This window comes from Xenopus laevis, chromosome 1L (genome assembly GCF_017654675.1).
Source record: "Xenopus laevis strain J_2021 chromosome 1L, Xenopus_laevis_v10.1, whole genome shotgun sequence".
In the NCBI taxonomy this organism is placed as follows: Eukaryota; Metazoa; Chordata; class Amphibia; order Anura; family Pipidae; genus Xenopus; species Xenopus laevis.
In genome coordinates, this window is record NC_054371.1 from 17074703 (window position 1) to 17097240 (window position 22538).

At 41.2% G+C, this 22538-nt stretch overlaps 3 gene segments (V, D, J or C); all 3 read left to right on the forward strand.

The window, feature by feature from the left end:
- Positions 1-5479: 5479 nt before the first annotated feature.
- On the forward strand, positions 5480-6977 carry LOC121401646. The segment is given in 2 exon segments: positions 5480-5708; positions 5866-6977. Coding segments are annotated over 2 exon segments (369 nt in total).
- Positions 6978-14355: 7378 nt separating this feature from the next.
- Positions 14356-14889, forward strand: LOC108719337. The segment is given in 2 exon segments: positions 14356-14489; positions 14582-14889. Coding segments are annotated over 2 exon segments (357 nt in total).
- A 4199-nt stretch (positions 14890-19088) lies between these two features.
- On the forward strand, positions 19089-19829 carry LOC108696240. The segment is given in 2 exon segments: positions 19089-19260; positions 19372-19829. Coding segments are annotated over 2 exon segments (369 nt in total).
- The last annotated feature ends 2709 nt before the right edge of the window (positions 19830-22538 follow it).

A 22538-nucleotide genomic window follows, 5' to 3' on the forward strand; every position in this document is an offset into this window, starting at 1 on the left:
CCTTGGATGTTGCTCCCAGGGGCCTCAAAGCAGGTGCTTATTTTTGAATTCCAGGCTTGGAGGTGAGTTTTATTGCATTAAAACCAGGTGCACTGCCAAACAGAGCCTCAATGTATGTTGACAATCCACATAGGGGCTACTAAATGACCAATCACAGACCTTATTTGGTACTCCAGGAACATTTTTCATGCTAGTGTTGCTCCCCAACTCCTTTTACTTCTGAATGTTGCTCACGGGTTGTAAAGGTTGGGGATCCCTGTCCTAATCAATAAACTTTTGCATTTTTTTTTTTATAATCTTGACTGTTTTTGGAGGGACTCACAACTATTGCTGCAATGTACTGGGCTCTCTGCCAAGTTTTAGAAACGTGGTTTATCTTTTTCTGGCTGTTCACTGCAGGAGATCAAAGAGAAACTTGGGACACCAGTAATAAACCAGGACTACAAGCTGAGGTAGGGAGCCCTAGGGAACCCGGTCGACCAGCCCGCTACCCCCTGTGCACATGCGCGTGTGTGCGCCCAAACGAACGAATGCACGCATGCGCAGTAGCAGGGGGGAGTGATGGGGAGGGGAATGACAGAGGAGGAGGGAGTGGAGAGCTACAGAGATGTAGCCAGCATGGAATAGGGGTAGGCGGAATTTGCTTAATAGGTACCTGCCAATCGCCCCCTTATGATTGTGCCCTAGGCAGGTGCTTCTTCTGCTTACCCCTAGTTCCGGCACCTTAATTTATTATAATTCTTCCTAATTGTTCTTAATTCAGCTGGACATCCTTGCATTGGGAACAAAAGGTTGTAGTGTAGGCCAGTTTTTGGGATATCTTCAATAACGGGATATGAAGCACACCATCCTCAGGATTAGTATTTAAAACATTTTATTACAGCGAAAAAGTAACAAGCTTCGGGGAAAACCCCTTCCTCGGGTGCATTGTTTTGGCAACAAATCGTGATTTTATCGAGTCTTTTCCCACACAAGAAATTTTCATGAAAATGTATTGATAAATAGGGGGGAAAGTCCGTGCGGATTTGTTCAGAAAATGTCAGATTTTGATAAATAACTCCCTTAGTATGTTATAGATTGACCAGTTCGCCACAACTTTTCCATTGGCCTTCATTATTTATTTTTTTATAGTATTTTTAATTATTTACCTTCTTCCTCTGCCTCCCCATCTAAAAACAAATACTCTGTAAGGCTACAAATGTTTTGTTATTGCTGCTTTTTATTACTCATCTTTCTAATCTGACCTCTCCTATTCATATTCCAATCTCTTATTCAAATCAATGCATGGTTGCTAGGGTAATTTGGACAGTAGCAACCAGACTCCTGAGCTTGCAAACTGGAGAGCTACTGAATAAAAAGCTAAATAACAAAATAGCCATGAATAATAAAAAATGAAAACCAACTGCAAATGGTCTCAGAATTTCACTCTCTACATCATACAAACGTTATCTCAAAAATGAAAAACCCTTAATAACCTTCTCACAGAGCTCTGTCACTGCTCCAAAACCCCCACTAGATGGCACCAGGTCTACATTTTGGGAACTATTTCATTAGGGTTTTTTTGAAGTGCATTAGCATTTGGGATAACAAAACCGCACATTTTAATGATAACAATCAAATCAGTGAAACATTTTGGGCAGAGACACACGTGGATATCCTGGGAAATTAGGTGACAAATTGTCTTTTCTTCTGGCGACTAATCTCCCCAAACTACCTTCCTGCCGGCTAGAATCTAAATTGCCAGCGGGATGGCACTCGGAGTGCTTCGTTTTCCGAAGTTGCCCGAAGTTGCCTCACGAGGAAAACGAAGGGATCCAAGTGCCATCCCGCTGGCGATTTAGATTCTAGCCGGCAGGAAGGCAGTTTGGGGAGATTAGTCGCCCGACGAAGAGATGATTTGTCACCGGGCGACTAAATTTCCCCGAATCTCCACGTGTGTCTCTGCCCTTGTATATTTAAGTTGTTTCCCTTGCTTCCTTAGCAGCATTTTAATTTAATTTTCTTGATTTTGGTGGGTTCTGTAAGGCAGATGTCATATATGCTTTGCTATCACAGTGATTAATGAGATTACATAAACCTTGTGCAATGCATGTGTGTGTGTAGTGGGAGATACAGGATCTAAGAGATTGGCCAAAACAGCCTACACACAGGCAAAAAACAGGCAGTAAAAGGGACAAGCATATGGTCCAGGCTTCAGTCTTTGTATGTGTTATATCAGTTGGTCTGATGAGTAAGAAATCCATATTTGCAGAGTAAATATGCCACACTGTAGCATTACAGCTGGACAATCTTTGGCTATGGAGAGACACAGAAATAGATAAATATAATAAGGTGAGGGACATAATTGTAAGTTGTAGCTACAAACAATCTTTTTTTAAATGAAATATTACTGATTTAGTTCAAAGGGTAAAGAGATCAGGCCCGGACTGGCAATCTGTGAGTTCTGGCAAATGCCAGATGGGCTGCCATAAAGTGAGTAAGTACATAATGCTCACTGCATGATACATGTGGTCCGGGTGCTCAAGCCCCAGACTTTCAACGAGGGGTGACATAAACATCTCTGAAAAATCGGGTAGGTACCCTTTTCTCTTAGTGAGGAAGAAGCAGCTTGATTTCACCATGAACTAGTGCGTCATAACTAGTGTTGCCACCTGGCCGGTATTTTACCGGCCTGGCCGGTATTACAAATTTACCGGCAATGTAGCTGCCGGTAAATTTGTAATACATCAAACAAATGCCTGTGGCCTGCACCCAGCCTAGTGAAAACTAACCTTTTTGGCTGCTGGCTTGAGTCCAAGGGGCAAATTCACTAAGCGCCGAAGCGCCGAACGCTAGCGTTACTTCGCTAGCGTTTGGCATTTTCGTTACTGCGCAAATTCACTAATGAACACTGGCGTAGATTCGCTAGTGTTACTTCGCACCCTTATGCTGCCCCTGAGAGCAACTTCGGATTTTAGTGAATTTGCGAAGCGCTGACGAAGTGTGGCGAAGTGCGGCGAAGTTACGCCTGGCGCAACTACGAATCTTAGTGAATTTGCCCCTTCAAATGCGCACTGTGGCCACGCCCAGCCAATCACGCACCATGGATCCACCCCCTTAATTGTCGCGACCCGCCCCTTTGCAGCCAGGGCCCGCCCTTTTATTCCCGCCCCCTCCACCAGCCGGTAGAGATTTTTTTAAAAGGTGGCAACCCTAGTCATAACTTTCTCATTGCTATGGGTGTAAAAATACAGAAGATCCATCTGGGGCTGACAAAGCTGCAATTTAACAAAATCTCCAGTGTCTCTTGAAATGCCAGAAACTGCAAAATGTCTTTGTAGAAGTTAATTTTAATGTGAATGGTTTTAAAAAATGAGCACAGTCTGTCCGCTCCTTAATCTGCCCTGAGCAAGCTCCCCTTTAAAAATGGCCTCAGCATCCTTAGTCTAAAAACAAACTGAATTTTTTCTCATCTGTTTTTATAAATAAGTATAAATTCACATTATGTAAATCTGAAAACACAATCCAGTTCAAAAGAGATCTTTAATAGCAAGGAAATTAGAATCAGCGGATCAGCGGCAGTGGGTCTGGAACTGATTTCACTCTTACAATCAGCAGAATGGAAGCAGAAGATGCAGCAGATTATTACTGTCAGCAGGGAGCATCTCCCCCTCTCACACAGTGATACAGAGCTGAACAAAAACCTTCCTCTTTTATGAAGACAAATATATATAGAGAGAACTAAGCATCTGATAATACACATTATTTTTTAGTTTATGGCTGTCCTGCCACTTTCCACAACTGGGTTTTTAGGGATGGGCGAATTTTTTCACCTTGTTTCACCGAAAAAATGACGCAAATAGACTTGTATGGCATCGTGCGTCAAAATAAAAAGATTTCGCCTCGCAACAAAATTTTTTGATGTCCATAGACTTTAATGGGTGTCTGCAACATTTTGGCAAATTTTTGGCAAAGCGAAACGGGTCAATTTCGCCCATCCCTACTGGTTTTATTCACTTTCCAACACAGACCTGAGCTACTTACCTGCAGACATTCATGTCACAAGAGTTAAATCTTTAGCATACCTCCCAACATTTTGGTAATAAAAAGTGCGACCACACCAATTTTTGTGGCCACACCCCCTAATTACCATGATCATTTTACAAAATTTGGCAGGTTATGAAAATTTGGACATATTTCTGTGTTTTTTTTTCCAGTTATTACAGTTTTGCTAATGAAGGTGAATTGACATTTAAGCTGTGAGTCTATATTGTTACAATTACTAATTTGCTTATCTAGAAATTATTTTAAAAATATCAAAAGGCTTTTCATGTGCACAGGCCTGGATTTCAGGCTTCAGCGCCCCTAGGCCAATGGGTCATAGCGCCCGGTGGCCTTGAGAGTGCCCCATCCTCTCCACGCATGTGCAGGAATGCTGGAGATTCCCCAGTGCTCCTTAGGTTGCGGCCAGACGGCATGCTGCCACTACGATCCTGCTGCCCTAGGCCCAGGCCTTTGTGGCCTTGCCACAAATCGGGCCTTGTATGTGCAGCTTAATCAATGAAAAAAATATGTTAGGATAAATGATTAGCGATGAGCACATTTTTCCACTAGCCATGACTTTGAGGCAAAATTCCATATTTCGCCATCTGTGAATTGTTTCGCAAAACTGTGATAAAAGTTTGCCGCAACAAAAAAAGTCTCCGAAACAAAAACGTAGTAGAGACAAAAAAAGTCACCCATTCACTTTAATGCATTTGGACAAAAAGTTGCCATAAGAAAAATGCCCATTGACTTTAAAGAAGGCTGCGTTTATTTCAAGTAGATCAACATGAGACCAATTGTTTTTGGGGCTAGGTGTTGCTGACTGCCAGAGGTAGGTGGTGGGGTCTCTCTAGTTTTCTGCTTTTCAACTCCCTCCCCTTGACCTCTGGTCCCTCTTATTTTCCACAAGTTTTGTTGTTCAGTCTGGTTATTTAATTAGTAGAATTCATTGGTTAGATAGAAATATTTGTGTTGCAGTGACAACAGATAGCGGCATAGAACATTAAATAACTTCACAAAGGGGGACCGCTCCAAGTTCACTCTCTCTATTTGCTGCTCCAATCGGGTGCTCTGTCCGCAGCGTCCCCACTGCTGAAATTCACTTAGACATCAAGAAAGAAGGACGGCACTCCGGTACATGGAATATACTTTTATTCCAAGCTCATGCAAGGATCCAACGCCCTACGCGTTTCGGGAATCACTCCTGAAACGCGTAGGGCGTTGGATCCTTGCATGAGCTTGGAATAAAAGTATATTCCATGTACCGGAGTGCCGTCCTTCTTTCTCATAGAACATTAAAGGCTCATGCATTTGGAGAGAGAAAAATTGGAAAAAATTTTTTGTCACCTATTCATTTCAAAGCGTTTTGTGAATTTTTCATGAAACTGGACAAATTTGCTCATCAATATAAATAATGAGTGCAGTGCAGGGAAATTAACATGAAACAGGGAAATTGAAACTGCATTTACTCCAGTAGGACAGGTACCAGTAACATAATGATTTCAGTACTTAATACTGCTCTGTGATTTGCATATAATCTACATGTACATTCCCTGTGTGCTTGTGGGGATATAAATATGAGTGAGTGCAGGCAGGGGCTCAGTGATCTGTATCAGGCCTGTGTGCAGTGATCAGTATGGTGTCCCACAGCTGCTTGCTGCCTATACTCATGCTCTGGCTTCAGGGTGAGAATTAACCTGTCTATTAATTATACAAAATCAGCACTAACACTTCCATTACAGTAACAGTTATCATTTTAATTACTGTAGCCTTTTTAATGGTTATGAATATAACTGGGAGTTTTATTCATTTTAATAGCTGATTTTTTAAATGTATTTTCAGGTTCCTATGGGCAGACTTGGGTGTCCCAGTCTCCAGATTATGTCTCTGTGTCACCAGGAGAAACTGTCACCATCACATGTAAAGCCGGAAGCACACTTTCTGGAACACATGGCAACTATTTAGCCTGGTACCAACAGAAATCAGGGCAGGTACCAAAGCTGCTGATCTATTTGGCAAGCAAGAGACACACAGGGACCCCAGAGCGGATCAACGGCAGTCTAACTGGAACTGATTTCACTCTTACAATCAGCAGAATGGAAGCAGAAGATGCAGCAGATTATTACTGTCATCAGTATGGTTGGAACCCTCTCACACAGTGATACAGAGCTGAACAAAAACCTTCCTCTTTTAAAACATAGAGTAGCACCTTCTCTGTGCAAGAGCCCCATAGCTTCTCAAAATAGAAAAAATGGAAATAAGTAAACCACAGATATATAAATAAATAAATACATAAAATAGAAAAAGGAAGAAGCAGCTGCAGAATAAAAAGTAGAATAAAAATGTAAATATTAAGATTTGTACAGAGGGAGACTCTCTATGCAAATCTTTCTGTTAGACACTAGTTCTCTATTAGGATTCCTGCATCAATGTTTATTTTATACAAACAATCCTATAATTGTATCCAACAACACAGTATAACCAATACAGTCCATTAATTCCCTCCCAGCAGCCTCTCTGATCACTGAGCTCTCCCATTTGATATAATATCAGGAGGAGCAGCCCATTGCCATGAATAGGAGAATCGTTTATAATCAAAGGTTGATTTACTATGAAATTTTGAGCTGCACAAAGCAGCCATGCAGATACTTGATTTCACATTCTGGTGATGCTGGGCAAATCAAATTAGCACATATTTCAATAGATGAGCCAATTATGCCAGTGTATTTGCCCATATCAACCAATCAGATATTTCCTTTTGATTTTAGTACACTATTAAAAATTATATAGTATTGCAGAATCTGCTCACATTTATGGGTGGTGCTCTATCTGGGAACCTTGCTGCAATCCTTGGTATCTGTAATCCATATACTCATAGAAAATCAGATTGCACACACAGAAGCATTCGTGCTAAATGGTTGAAGTTTTATTGAGATCCCCACAACGTTTCGGAGGCACAGGCTCCTTTCTCAAGTGCTCTACACTTGAGAAAGCACTTGAGAAAGGAGGCTGTGCCTCTGAAACATTGTGGGGATCTCAATAAAACTTCAACCATTTAGCACAAATGCTTCTGTGTGTGCCATCTGATTTTCTATGAGTATATGCACTATTAAAATTTAGTTACTGACTTGCAACTACAGTTTAGCACCTAGTTCAGTAAATACGGTTATCAGAATAAGCTTTGTCTCGTATGTGAGACGTATCTGTCTCAAGCCATATGGTTACAGTCCCTCTCCTCCCTCATTGTTATACTGAAACTTCTAAAATATAATATTTCAACCCATAAGAACCTTCGCAAGGGTGATACATAACATAAATAATATTACTCACTTACACTCTCCAAGAAACCACAATGTGGTGCCCAAGTGTTGAGACAATGCTAAAAGCAAGACATTTCCATGAGTTACCACCAGGTGTCCCTACAAGTTCCTAATGAAGTGGCTTTTGGACTTTTTCTTTTAAATCTTTTGTTAACATGGGTGCAACTAGTAAACATTTAGATTTCAAGTTGGAATTTCTGGTACAGCATTGAGGTATTATCCCCAAATCTCACCTCCAACTGGAATTCAGACTGAAGGTGGCCATAGACGCAACATCGCCAAACGAGCAGATCTTTCTCCGATATGCCTTAAACAGGCATGGCTATATCGGGGGTAATCTGATCGTTCGGCCTGGTCAAAATCAAACCTGACCGATCGACCAAACGACCGATCTCCGCCGGACGAAAGATGTCGGCACATGCCACACACGATCCGAAAAGGGATCTGTGTGTCTATGGCCACCTTGAGACTCCTACCACTTAAAGATAGAGGGTATAAGGGGCAGGTACTTCAGTCCAACGGCACCTCCCCCATACTAAAACCCACTTGCAAACCAGTTCAGACTAAATTGTCTATTTTTGTATAATAAAACACAATGAAGAACACCATTAAAACTTCATTTTTAATATAAAGTATTAAAACGCACTACAAATCACTGGGCCAAGCCCACACTGCAAACAACACACTCACAGGACCAGACTCACTGCATCACATAAAGTGTGATCAGTGCAGGACTTTTGCCTTAAAAAGAACACTTAGAAATAAAAACTATTAGCATAGTGGACGGTGAGAATGGGAAATCACCACTAGAAAAGAGAGTGCTGTTTCAAATGAAAAGTCACCATTAAAGGGTAGTATCTAGTAAAGGTATTGCCATTAAACCCTCCCTCTCCAATTCCGTTCCCTTGGGCCCAATTCTGCCTGTCTAGTGTCTACGTAGGGAGCGGATGGGAGCTAGATCTCCCACCGTCCACCTATGCTGCCCTACGCGTTTCGCTGTGAAAACGGCTTCCTCAGGGGCATAGGTGACCTATACTAACTACAGTTTGTGAGTCCAGGGTTGGACTGGGCCAGTGGGATTAAAAGTAAAAAGCCAATGGGCCCTGCTGACCCAGACCTGCTTCTGTCTACTGCCTGTATGGGCCCTTGCTGTCCCCTGATCTCCCCCTTGGCCTGATCATTGCCACAACCAGAGGACCAGTGCAGGGGGCCCATAGGGGGGTTGCAGCTTAGTGAGGCAGGTCCTGGGGGGGTCCCTGTGGCACCTGGACCCTCCTGTCTGATGATGTGTGATTTGGTGCACTATTATAAATAGCCACACTTCCACATCATTCTATTTGGAACCACAAAAAGGGGAATTTAGGGGAAAATCCACTTTGCGTTTTATGTTTACTTTAAAAATAACATGTAAAAGAAAAAACTTTTGTTTTTATTATATTACTCCAGTTGTCTGATTTGAACTAATTGCTGATAATCCGGTGCCTGCTGCTACTTTATAATAGAATTCATGTGTTTTTCATTTTGACCCTTCATAAAGCAGCTGTATATGAACTCACTACAAAGAAACTTACAAATGAAGGCTCATTAATGGAAATGATTTTAAGTGGCTACACAGTTTGCTGCCTCACACCTTTAGGGCAGGACTCCACGGACGATTCCGCTGTGATCCGACGTGCTGCAGTCGTCTCGTCGGATGCAATGGAAATAAGGTAAGTAATTCTATTGTCGAATCGTGTTGCAGCGTTGATGCGACGCAACACGACTGTCGGAAGAAGACGCTGCACAATGTGTCCGATAGTCGTCTCACGTCGCATCATCAATGCGACATGATCCGACAATAGAATTACTGGCGTGACACCTGCGTTTTTGTGCAGCGCGGCGGAATCGTCAGTGGAGTCCTGCCCTTAAATGCAGTCAATTATTTGACATTGCCACACTGTGTATAAATAAGCACATGGTGCAGCACAATTCAAAGAATAAAATGTGAAATCTATGGAAATGACAGTCAGGTCCTTGACAATCGACAGTATAGATGGTACAGTGTATGGCAGGTAACTGTTTAAAACATTGAAAATTCCTATTCTGATTGGACAGTTATCATTTTATTTAGATACTCACTGCTGACTGGACCAGAGAGAGGGCGACACTCTCATACTCACCAATATTCCCCATAAAGAAGGCAGCAGTGCTTGTTGGGCTGAAACCTCAGCAGTCACTTAAGATTCATGTCACTTACTAATGTGATTGAGGGGAAATCTTATTATTAGAAATGTGCTCTGTATTAGAGAGGAAGGCTGGTAGGTAAGTACTAGGGAGTCTGACTCACCTTCCCACTGTGGCACTTTCCATTTACCTCTGCCTTAATCTTGAGCAGCAGAACATGGAACAAACCAAACAGCTCCTCCCTCTGTGGCTCTCAATGACCCAGGGAAGGTACAAAGCCTAATATTCCTACTTCACATGGCAAACTGTTGTCCCTAAGATAAAAGCACCATACCAGCACATTCCCATAGACCTACTAGCAGAGGCTGCCTGGGGCTTGAATTATAAGCTTATCAGTCAAGGTCAAGGAAGGTCTACTTTCCGGCTGGTCTCTCTGTCTCCAGTATGTGCTTCTGATCCAGTCTGTACTACTCTACCAGCCTTAAAGGAGAACCAAACCCTTTTTATTAAAAATCCCCCACCCCCTACCCTACATAGACCCCCTTCCCTGCTCACCCCCAGCTTATGTGTTACCCTGGGTAAATGCCACTAACTCTTTACCCACCCCTTGTTGCAGATTCAGGACATCAGAGTTCATGGGCATCATCTTCTTCTCTTTGGTAGAAGAGTCTGCAATTAATTAATCCACTGTGGGCTGAACCTAGGTCCTTTGCCTTACATTGCCAGTAAAACTGCCAACCTTCCGCCCAGTGGCATAACTAGAGTGCACCGGGCCCCCCTGCAAAAAATGTTCAGAAAGGCCCAGCGCACTCTGATCCACATACTCCCACCCACTTCCAAACCTGCCCATGTCCCGCCTCTGCCCAGCCCATTCCCCACCCGGCTCCACCCACTCCCATGCAATTTGCATCCCAGGTAAGATAGAGGCTGGGGAGGAGGTTTTTTTATTAGCTATAGAGGAAGCAGACCCCACAGTAGGGCCCCCCCTGTACCCCGGACCCCCCTTCCTCTATAGTTAAGACACTGCTTCCACCTCTCCTTGTTAACAAAGCCTATACTTCAATAAGTTCTTCTGTTTGCTAAGTATCTTCCCTGTCTGTTCTCCAGTCAGCTTCTTCCTTGTACCCTACTCCAAAAACTAGGCTCAGGGTCACCTGGTGGTCAGTATATTAAGCCACAGGTTTCCTAACACTATTTCATTAATATTAACAACTGAGACCAAAAAAAGGGAGAATGACCCACTCACCCCATCAATCTATACCCCTTTGAACACAAGAGAATTACTTGCTAGCCCTTCTTACTACTGATTGGAATTACTTGCTTCACCTACATATATTATCCACCAGCAACGCCAGAATATTCTCCTTCATCGATGTTCCTAAATTGATACCATTTAGGGTATATATGGTTCTATTTTTTTGTATCTCATATGCATAACTTTACATGTAGGAACTGTTACCCAGTATTATCAGAGCTAATATCTAATCATTGCTGCTATTAAATCTCTGATTTGCATATAATATACATTCCCTGTGGGCTTGTGGGGATATAAATATGAGTGAGTGCAGGCAGGGGCTCAGTGATCTGTATCAGGCCTGTGTGCAGTGATCAGTATGGTGTCCCACAGCTGCTTGCTGCCTATACTCATGCTCTGGCTTCAGGGTGAGAATTAACCTGTCTATTAATTATACAGAATCAGCACAGTTATATCATTTTAATTACTATATTTTTCTTAATCCTCAGGTTCCTATGGGCAGATTGTACTGACTCAGTCTCCAGATTATGTCTCTGTGTCACCAGGAGAAACTGTCACCATCACATGTAAAGCCAGTAGCAGTGTTGAGTATAACTCTAAAAGCTTGTTAGCCTGGTACCAACAGAAATCAGGGCAGGCACCAAAGCTGCTGATCTATTTGGCAAACACCCGACACACAGGGACCCCAGAGCGGATCAGTGGCAGTGGGTCTGGAACTGATTTCACTCTTACAATCAGCAGAATGGAAGCAGAAGATGCAGCAGATTATTACTGTCTGCAGTATAGGAGCGCCCCTCTCACACAGTGATACAGAGCTGAACAAAAACCTTCCTCTTTTATAATATAGAGCAGCACCTTCTCTGTGTAAGCTTCACAAAATGGAAAAAAGGAAATAACTAAACCACAGATATATAAATATATTTTGTTTTAGAAAATGAAGAAGCAGCTGCAGAATAAAGAGTGGAATAAAAATGTGAATATTAACTAGAAACTAGTTCTCTATTAGGATTCCTGCATCAATATTTTCTTTTATATTTTACAATCCTTTAATTGTGTCCAACAACACAGCATAACTTTACAATCTATTAATTCCCTCCAGCAGCCTCTCTGATCACCGAGCTCTCCTATTTGATATAATGGCAGGAGCAGCCCATTCCCATTAATAGGAGAATTCTCTATGATTTACTATGATATTTGGAGCTGACCAAAGCAATCATGCAGCTTTCACTTTCTGGTGGTGAACTAATGGTGCTGGACAATTTAAATTAATTTTGTTGTTGTGGCCAATTGCATTGGTTTAATTTAGTTCCTATTTCAGTACCAGAGCCAAATGTCCCAGTGTATTTGCCCGTAGCAACCAATAAGATTTTTTCTTTTATTCTTAGTAGACCAATAAAAACAAGTTACTAATTAGTTGACATAAGCAACCACACCTGTGAAATTTAGCACCTATTTTAGTAAATAAGGTGATCAGAATAAACAAAAAACAAAAATAATATATTTGTCTCAAGCCATAGGGTAAGAGTCTCTCTTCTCCCTCATTGTTATACTTCTAAGATATAATGTTTCAACCCATAAGAACTTTCTCAAGGGTGATACATAACATAAATTATATCAAATTTGTTATATTGATCATTTACATCCTCCCAGAAACCACTTGACCCTAACCAGCCCTCCCTCTACCCGTGCCCACCTGGGCCCAACTTCCGGCTTCCCTTTATAGACCCGTGCTGACCATTCCTGCCGATGACATCACAAAAGGGGCAGGGCAAGCAGGCGCATGACTATAAAGCCGGAAGCCAGAATTTGGAAGCCAGCTGTGTAAGGTGTGGGCAGAGAGCAGGAGGAAGAGAATGACCTGGACGCACCCACCACCCACAAAGGGGGGGTGTGAGGTTGGCCCAAACTCAACCAACCTGCAGGTAAACCCACAGGTTCCACGGGTATCGGGCTGGCCCGCACATCACTAGTTTCTGATGAAGTGGCTTTTGGACTTTTTCTTTTAAAACTTTGTTAAGGTCCTGCTTAACTTAAGATATAGGAAAATATTGGTGGAACAGTCATGCAAACAGAGTTCCAAAAATATCTAACCCTAAATTTAGATTTCAAATTGGAATCTCTACTGTAGCATAGAGGTATTGTCCCCAAATCTCACCCCCAACTGGCATTCAGGCTGAGGCCCCTGCCACTAAACCAACCCTCCCCAGGGGCCAGTCCTACAGTTTGTGAATCCAGGGTTGGACTGGGCCGGTGGGACACAAAGTAAAAACCCAGTAAGCCCCGGCCCTCATGGTCCCTGCTGACCCAGACCTGCATCTGTCTACTGTCCGCATGGGCCCACACTGTCCCCTATACGGCAGGTAACTGGTTAAACATTGAAAATTCCTATTCTGATTGGCCAGTTATCATTTTATTTAGATATTCACTGCTGACTGCACCAGAGAGAGGGCGACACTCTCATACTCACCAATATTCCCCATAAAGAAGGCAGCAGTGCTTGTTGGGCTGAAACCTCAGCAGTCACTTGAGATTCATGTCACTTACTAATGTGATTGAGGGGAAAATCTCATGTGTAAAAATGGGCTCTGTATTAGAGAGGAAGGCTGGTAGGTAAGTACTAGGGAGTCTGACTCTCCTTCCCACTGTGGCTCTTTCCATTTCCCTCTGCCTTAATCTCGAGCAGCAGATCATGGGACAAACCAACCAGCTTCTCCCTCTGTGGTTCTCAATGACCTAGGGGAGGTACAAAGCCCAATATTCCTCCTTCACATGGCAAACTGTTGTTCCAAAAATTAAAGCAACAAAACCACAATAATTACAGATCATTCCCATAGACCTCCCAGCAGAGACTACCTATATAGAGGCTTGAGTTGTAAGCTTGTCAGTCAAGGTCAAGGTCTACTTTCCTGCTGGTCTCTCTGTCTCTAGCAGGTGCTCCTGGTCCAGTCTGTACTACTCTACCAGCCTTAAACCTTTGTCTGCACTTAATTAATCCACTGTGTGCTGAATCTAGAACTTTTGCCCTATATTGCCAGTAAGTCTGCCAAACTGTTTATTAACCCCATGTGTACTTGTGCCTGACTTCTGCCCTCTCTTGTTAACAATGTCCGTACTTCAATAAAGTTCTCCTGTTTGGCAAGTATCTGCCCTGCCCATTTCCCAGTCAGTTTCCTCTTTGGACTCAACTGAAACACTAAGAAAAGTGGCTCCCTGGTGGTCAGTACATTTTGGCCACTGGTTTCCTAACACTCTATTTCATTAATATTAATTTTAACAACTAGAGACCAAAAAAAGGGACAATGACCCACTCATCCCATCGATCTATACCCTCATGAACACAAGACAATTACTTGCTAGTCTTTCTTGCTGCTGACTGGAATTACTTGTTTCACCTACACATATTATCCACCAACAACTCCAAATTATTCTCCATTATGGATTTTCCTAAATTAATTCAATTTAGGGTTAATATGGTTCTATTTTTTTGTATCCCATATGCATAACTTTACATGTATGGACTGTTGTCCATTATTATGAGAGCTAATGTCTGATTGATGCTTTTATTACATCTCTATTTTGCATATAATGTACATTCCCTGTGTGCTTGTGGGGATATAAATATGAGTGAGTGCAGGCAGGGGCTCAGTGATCTGTATCAGGCCTGTGTGCAGTGATCAGTATGGTGTCCCACAGCTGCTTGCTGCCTATACTCATGCTCTGGCTTCAGGGTGAGCACATTAAATATACAGATAATAATAGTGATGTTACATAGAAATGTATTAATAATAGATTTTCTGGTTGTATTTGTTTATATCCTCAGGTTCCTATGGGCAGATTGTACTGACTCAGTCTCCAGATTATGTCTCTGTGTCACCAGGAGAAACTGTCACCCTCACATGTAAAGCCAGTAGCAGTGTTAGCGACTATCTCCACTGGTACCAACAGAAATCAGGGCAGGCACCAAAGCCGCTGATCTATTGGGCAAGCGCCCGACACACAGGGACCCCAGAGCGGATCAGCGGCAGTGGGTCTGGAACTGATTTCACTCTTACAATCAGCAGAATGGAAGCAGAAGATGCAGCAGATTATTACTGTCAGCAGGGTTGGCGCGACCCTCTCACACAGTGATACAGAGCTGAACAAAAACCTTCCTCTTTTATGAAGACAAATATATAAGGGGAAATAAGCAGCTGGCAGTATTTTCTGGGTACATGTTATTAGAGGGTTATGGTACTTACCTGCAGGTGCTCATACAGACCTGGGACCCCCCCCCCATAGTGTTAGGAGCAGAGACTGTGACCTGATATAGAGAATCACCTTCTCTGTGCAAGGGGCCCTAGTGGCTCCACAAATGGTTTAGAAAGGAAACCACTAAATCCCACAATTATAAATTATTTTAGTTTTAGAAAAAACAATGGCATAAATATTTTCTTTGAATATTAAACATAAGAAAATGTGCAGTGTATATTGTAATATATCTCTATACAAGGTCTGTTTGCAACACAGTATAACCAGTTCAGCCATTAGTTCCTTCTGTTTCTTTTATATTCAGGGCCTGGTTTTTTAATGATAGCTGCTAAAGTGCATCAGTGTCATTGCCCATAGCATAGAATTGTAAGTTGCTATGAGCAATGGCACTGGTGCAGTTTAGCACTTTATCATGGTAAATAAGCTCATGACAGCTACTGAAACATTATTGTGTGGTTATAGGATGACAATCACACACCTCTCACAGGTTATACTGATGCCACAATACATTGTTTCAAGAATTTTTTTCAAGGGTGACACATAGGGGCTGATTCACTAAGGGTCGAATATCGAGGGTTAATTAACCCTCGATATTTGACTAAGAACTAAAATCTTTCGACTTCGAATATCGAAGTCGAAGGATTTAGCGCAGATAGTACGATCGAACGATCAAAGGATTATTCCTTCGATCGAACGATTAAATCCTTCGAATCGAACGATTTGAAGGATTTTAATCCAACGATCGAAGTAATATCCTTCGATCAAAAAGAGTTAGCCAAGCCTATGGGGACCTTCCCCATAGGCTAACATTGACTTCGGTAGCTTTTAGATGCCGAACTAGGGGGTTGAAGTTTTTTTTAAAGAGACAGTACTTCGACTATCGAATGGTCGAATAGTCGAACGATTTTTACTACGAATCCTTCGATTCGAAGTCGTAGTCGAAGGACGAAGTAGCCCATTCTATGGTCGAAGTAGCCCAAAAAAAACTTCGAAATTCAAAGTTTTTTTACTTCAAATCCTTCACTCGAAGTTAGTGAATATAAATTATAGCTCTCAATTACACCTTCCCAGGAACCAAGAAGAGATGCACAAATATTGTGAAAACAAACTGTACCTGCTTTAAATTTAACACATAGGGGCACATTTACTAAGCTCGAGTGAAGGATTAGAATGAAAAATACTTTGAATTTCGAAGTTTTTTTGGCTACTTCGACCATTGAATTGGCTACTTCGACCTTCGACTACGACTTTGAATCGAATGATTTGAACTAAAAATCGCTCGACTATTCGACCATTACTGTCTCTTTAAAAAAAACTTTGACTACCTACTTCGCCACCTAAAACCTACCAAGCACCAATGTTAGCCTATGCTTTCCTTGCTTTTTTTGATCGAAGGGAAATCGTTCGATAGATGGATTAAAATCCTTAGAATCGTTCGATTCGAAAGATATTTCCTTTGATCGGTCATTCGATCGAACGAAATACGGTAAATCCTTCGACTTCGATATTCGAAGTCGAAGGATTTTACTTCGAGGTTCGAATATCGGGGGTTAATTAACCCTCGATATTCGACCAATAGTAAATGTGCCCCTGAGACTTGACACAATGCTAAATGAGATAGAAGTATGTGTTTATTATACAGTGACCACTAGGTGTCACTGCAAGTGTATTTCATTCTGAAATGTGACCTTCGTCACTTCTAAACCATAATAAAGTAAATTATGGGTGAAATCACAAAAGAAATAATTTACTCCAAAAATAAATCCACAACAAATAATAAAGAATTTGCCTTCTATTAGTCTAACCACAATTGTCTGATTAGAGCTGAGAACTGTTTTTTAGAATTGGGTTCCTATGAGAATAAACATAGGGGGAGCTGGGATAAAAGGAACCCAAAACCCATCAGCTGTGTATTAGTTACAATACAAGGTATTCACATGCATCAACCCCCTTTTAAGGAATTATGGGTAGAAACATGCAAATGACTCCTTTATGTCTCTGTGTCACCTATACATCCAGCACTGCTGGTTCAGAGACTTACATTCAGCTGGTATTTTATTTTTATTTTGAAAACTTGATCATAAGTTTCATAGCCATTGAAATTTTTATTAGGAAAGCCACATGAACATTAAGGAATAAAGTAAAAAAACAAGACAAGTTAGTAACAAATATGTTATCAATTTTTCACCCCAGCCAGAATAGGCTTTGACATTAAAGGGGAACTCCGGCTTCCAAACCAACATTTAATAAAGAGGCCCACATAGCACAGAAACCCCTAATACACCCATCACAGTTACCTGTTTCTTTAAAAAGTATAAATAAATACAATTTTCTATGCTGAAATCCAGCTGTTTAATAGATCTTCTCTTTCTGCATCATTTGAAATCCTGGCAGGGAAGGAGGGACTAAACACTGATGTTACAAATTGTAACAACTTCTCCACATCTTACAGACATCATGCAGGAACTACATAACCCACAATGCATTGCACTGGGATGTTCCTTTCCTTATTGAAATCACGTGTGCAGGGAATTGTGGGGTTTGGAGGATGCAGGCTCAGAACACATGGCTGTTGATATATATATAGAAACCCAGGCACGGTCTTAGATCCTGACCGAAACGTTGATCCTTGCGACTATGGTTTTAATCTTTTGATAAATAAAGAGACAAATTTTTTAAACTCCGGTGTGCGCTGCTTACAACTGTGGATTTGATATATATATATATATATATATATTCAGAGAGTCGCAAGATGCCTGCACTCAGTCCATAAGGTTCTTGGCAGAACCAAATTACCAAACTTCTGTAGCCTCTCTTATGTAAATAGTTATAATTTTAAATTTTCATGGTGAAACACATCACAATTCAACGTTTCAGTCCCTTTATCAAGCATAATACAATGTGACCAAATAGAGTCAAATGACATCATAAATCCAACATGAAGTTTATCAATAGTGTTAAAGTCCTTTTCAACATCAGTTTTTAAATGTTTCCACTCCAACACCACTAGGTGTCGCTGTAGCCATGAAACTGTAAAAATTAAACAAAAACTCCTGTAAAATGATAAGCATGGCTGGTCACTAACAGAAGCACAAGGACAATTGGTACCAGATAATTCATTAATTCCTGTTATTTATACTCTCCCAAAAATACATAAAAAATTGGAGAGGTCACCAGGTAGACCAATAACTTCATCTAAAGGTTCTTTGAATGAAATTATGTTTCTATTTCTTGATGTTTATTATGGTCTTGATGGTTCTTCTATTGCAAATACTGGTGAATAGAAATGATTTAAACACACCCACCTTCCTACTAATTAATGGATCAACACTCTACAGATATTCTTTATACTGATATAAAAAAAATATTTTTTATTTTATCAGACCTGTCAACTCCCATGTATTTCACAGGAGATATTGGGGGGAATGTAATATATTTCACTAGTGCAAAAAACCTGCATAAAGAGTCTTGCAAGCGTTAGCGACCATGTTTGTGTCCTTTTTGACTAATTAAAGACCTCGACGACTTCATTGCATAGTTTACACACAAATAGATTTTGCGAACATTCGCAGTGGATGTAATAAAATTTCGTAATCGCAAAACCATTTTTGTGACAAAATAATATAATGTAATATAATGTTAACACTAAACCTTTGCTTAACAAAAATACGCAATTTAATACTCGCCAGTGACTGATTTTACATTGCGAGCAGTGCAAAATATTGTAAAATGCTATATTTTAAATAATGCTCACAGCTTTTAATTGCATTCCCTCATTATGATTTAAAATCCTGCTGGAGGTGGAGCTCCAGTGTTTAATAAGGAGTAGCTGGGGTACTGTGAGTGTGGCCAAAAAATACTTGTGGATTTCTATCCTGTGTGGTTAATATCTTTATTTTAAAAATATCAAAAACCTTTTTAATGTGCAGCTTAATCAATCAATCAATCAATCAAAAAAAAAAAAAAAACATTTGCAAGAAACTGAATCAACCCATTGATTTTGTGGCACTGAATTTATGTTGATGAATGAGGGTAAATAATGAGTGTAGTGCAGGGACATTAAAATGAAACAGGGGAATAGAAACTCTGTGATTTGCATATAATCTACATGTACATTCCCTGTGTGCTTGTGGGGATATAAATATGAGTGAGTGCAGGCAGGGGCTCAGTGATCTGTATCAGGCCTGTGTGCAGTGATCAGTATGGTGTCCCACAGCTGCTTGCTGCCTATACTCATGCTCTGGCTTCAGGGTGAGAATTAACCTCTGTCTATTAATTATATAGAAACAGCACTAACACTTCTATTACAGGAACAGTGATATCATTTTAATTACTATAATTATATATTTTCTTAATCCTCAGGTTCCTATGGGCAGATTGTGATGACTCAGTCTCCAGATTATGTCTCTGTGTCACCAGGAGAAACTGTCACCATCACATGTAAAGCCAGTAGCAGTCTCGTGTATAACTCTAAAAGCTATTTAGCCTGGTTCCAACAGAAATCAGGGCAGGCACCAAAGCTGCTGATCTATTTCGCAAACACCCGACACACAAGGACCCCAGAGCGGATCAGTGGCAGTGGGTCTGGAACTGATTTCACTCTTACAATCAGCAGAATGGAAGCAGAAGATGCAGCAGATTATTACTGTCAGCAGCATGGTTGGATACCTTTCACACATTGATACAGAGCTCAACAAAAACCTTCCTCTTTTATAATATAGAGCAGCACCTTCTCTGTATAAGCTTTTTCAAAATTGAAAAAAAGGAAATAACTAAACCACAGATATATAAATATGTACATTCAGTTTTAGAAAAGAAAGAACCAGCTACAGAAAAAAAGTTAAATAAAAATATTAATATTAAGATACATGCAGAGATTCTCTATGCAAGTCTTTCTGTTAGAAACTAGTTCTCTATTAGGATTCCTGCATCAATATTTTCTTTTATATTTTAAAATCCTATAATTGTGTCCAACATCACAAAGAGCTGCTGTTTAGTCAGTTGAGAAGAAGCAGCACACCAGTAACATTGGCTCTGTCTCCACTCATTTTCTTTTTTACAGGTAAGTTGTTTATGATCTGTTTATCCACAAAATGTGACTGTACAGTATGATTGTCTAAAGAATAGGACTATGTTAGAGGCAGTCAGTGCTGTGAAAGGCTCATCTGTACAGAATGCATTTTAGGACATCTTCAGGGGAAATCACTCTGCTGCATGCGATCTCCTAAGGCAGAGGAATGCAACATTTGAAACAAAGCTGCTGACTGGAAAAAGCAACTAAAAGCAAACAAATCAACAGAAAAGGATAAGTATTTGCTATTAATTGCTATTTTATAGTAGGGTTTTATATGTAAATACTGTGGTTTAGTTTTATAGGTTTTTTTCTGTCTTGGGTGCTAAACAGCAAAGTTTGGTGTGCTAGTGTGCTTACAGCAAGTTTGTCACAACCTGCTTTACTTTGCAGTTAGTTTTCTCTCAGTTTGAGGGGGTGGGGTTTGATTAGTTGCACCTGAACAGACTGTATAAATAGAACCCCTGGTACTCCAATGGAGCTTGCTCTAGTGTTTAGCTGCTCTAAAGTGTTTGCTCTTTAAGTGGGGGGTCTGTAAGTGGAGATACAAACACCGGAGTTAGTGGGGGATCTGTAAGTGGAGTTACAAACACCGGAGTTAGTGGGGGATCTGTAAGTGGAGTTACAAACACCGGAGTTTCAAACTAAAGAAGGTTCAAACTAGGTCAAAATTTTGTTCTAAACCCTAATTTTATTTTATTTATTTTTTTATTCCTGTTTTGATCTGTAACTGGGACAATGAGTGCTAGCAAGATTGAAGGTCTGACTCAGTGCACAGTCTGCCATGTGTATGCAGATTTGGAACAAGAGATCCAATTGCAACACTGCGGTCGATTGACAATCTTGAAAGGAGTCTCTTGCTCAATGAGCAGGACTTAGTGGGGTCAGATAGTTTGGGGGAAACAGAACAGCTACAGGATGTTGAGGCAGCTAGCTGGGCGACAGTTAGAAAATCTAAGGTGGGCAAAAGGAAAATTGAGGCTGATCCAGAGCTTATACATTGCAACAAATTTGCCAGATTGTGTGAAGATGATGGGAGTATGAACTCTGGATTGGCAATTCTAGATGGGGCTGATCTCTCTAACAGCCGGGAGACCAGTTTCTCTAGTAGTGGTGGGGAGGAGAGTAGAGTCAGGCCTAAGCAGGTTGTGGTTGTAGGGGACTCAATTATTAGGAAAGTGGATAGGGTAATCTGTCATCTGGATCACTACAACCAAACAGTTTGCTGTCTACCTGGTGCCAGGGTTCGGCATGTGGTTGATCGGATAGACAAATTATTGGGTGGGGCTGGGCATGACCCGACTGTCTTAGTGCATATCGGTACTAATTACAAAATAAATTGTAGATGGAAGACCTTAAAGCAGTGATCCCCAACCAGTAGCTTATGAGCAACATGTTGCTCTCCAACCCCTTGGATGTTGCTCCCAGTGGTCTGAAAGCAGGAGCTTATTTTTGAATTCCAGGCTTGGAGGCAAGTTTTGTTGTAAAAAAAACAGGTTCACTGCCAAACAGAGTCTCAATGTAGATTGACAATCCACATAGGGGCTACCAAATGGCCAATCACAACACTTATTTGGCAGCCCAATAACATTTTTCATGCTAGTGTTGCTCCCCAACTCGTTTTACTTCTGAATGTTGCTCACTGCTTCAGAAGGTTGGGGATCCCTGCCTTAAAGAGTGATTTCAGTGATCTAGTCTCAGGGAAAGGTCTTCCAATGTCATCTTTTCTGAAATTTTGCCAGTGCCACGTGCAAGTTTAGTAAGACAGCGGGAGCTTAGGGAGCTAAATGCGTGGCTCAAGTCTTGGTGTAGGAAGGAAGGGTTTGGGTTCCTAGAGCACTGGGCTGATTTTTCCTTGGGGTACAACCTATACAGTCATGACGGTTTGCACCTCAATCGAAGGGGGTCCACGGTGCTAGGGGAAAGAATGGCTAAGAGGTTGGAGGAGTGTTTAAACTAGGCATGGGGGGACGGGTGAGATAAAGAATTATGGGGAAGCTAGGGTAGATGGGCAGTGGGGTTAGTAAGGGGTCATGGGGGAGGAGTGAGGGGGCATACAGTTTACCAGCTAAGGAAGTCCCTCTGTTACAAGGAAAACAGAATAATACTAACTTAACATATAATTCTCCACTAAGTAATGCAAATATCAAAAGTAAAAGTAGAAACCTCCGCTGTATGCTGGCAAATGCACAGAGTTTGTCAGGTAAAATGGGTGACCTAGAATTAATTGCATGCTCTAAAAATGATGATATAATTGGTATCACTGAGACTTGGTGGGATGAAACATGTGACTGGACTGTGAATTTAAATGGTTACACCCTTTTTAGGAGGGACAGAGGGATTAAAAAGGGTGGAGGAGTGTGTTTGTATGTAAAGCCTGAATTAAAGCCATGCACTAAAGAAATAACAATAGCTGGCACTGGTGAGGGTGTAGAATCCCTCTGGGTAGAGATTTTAC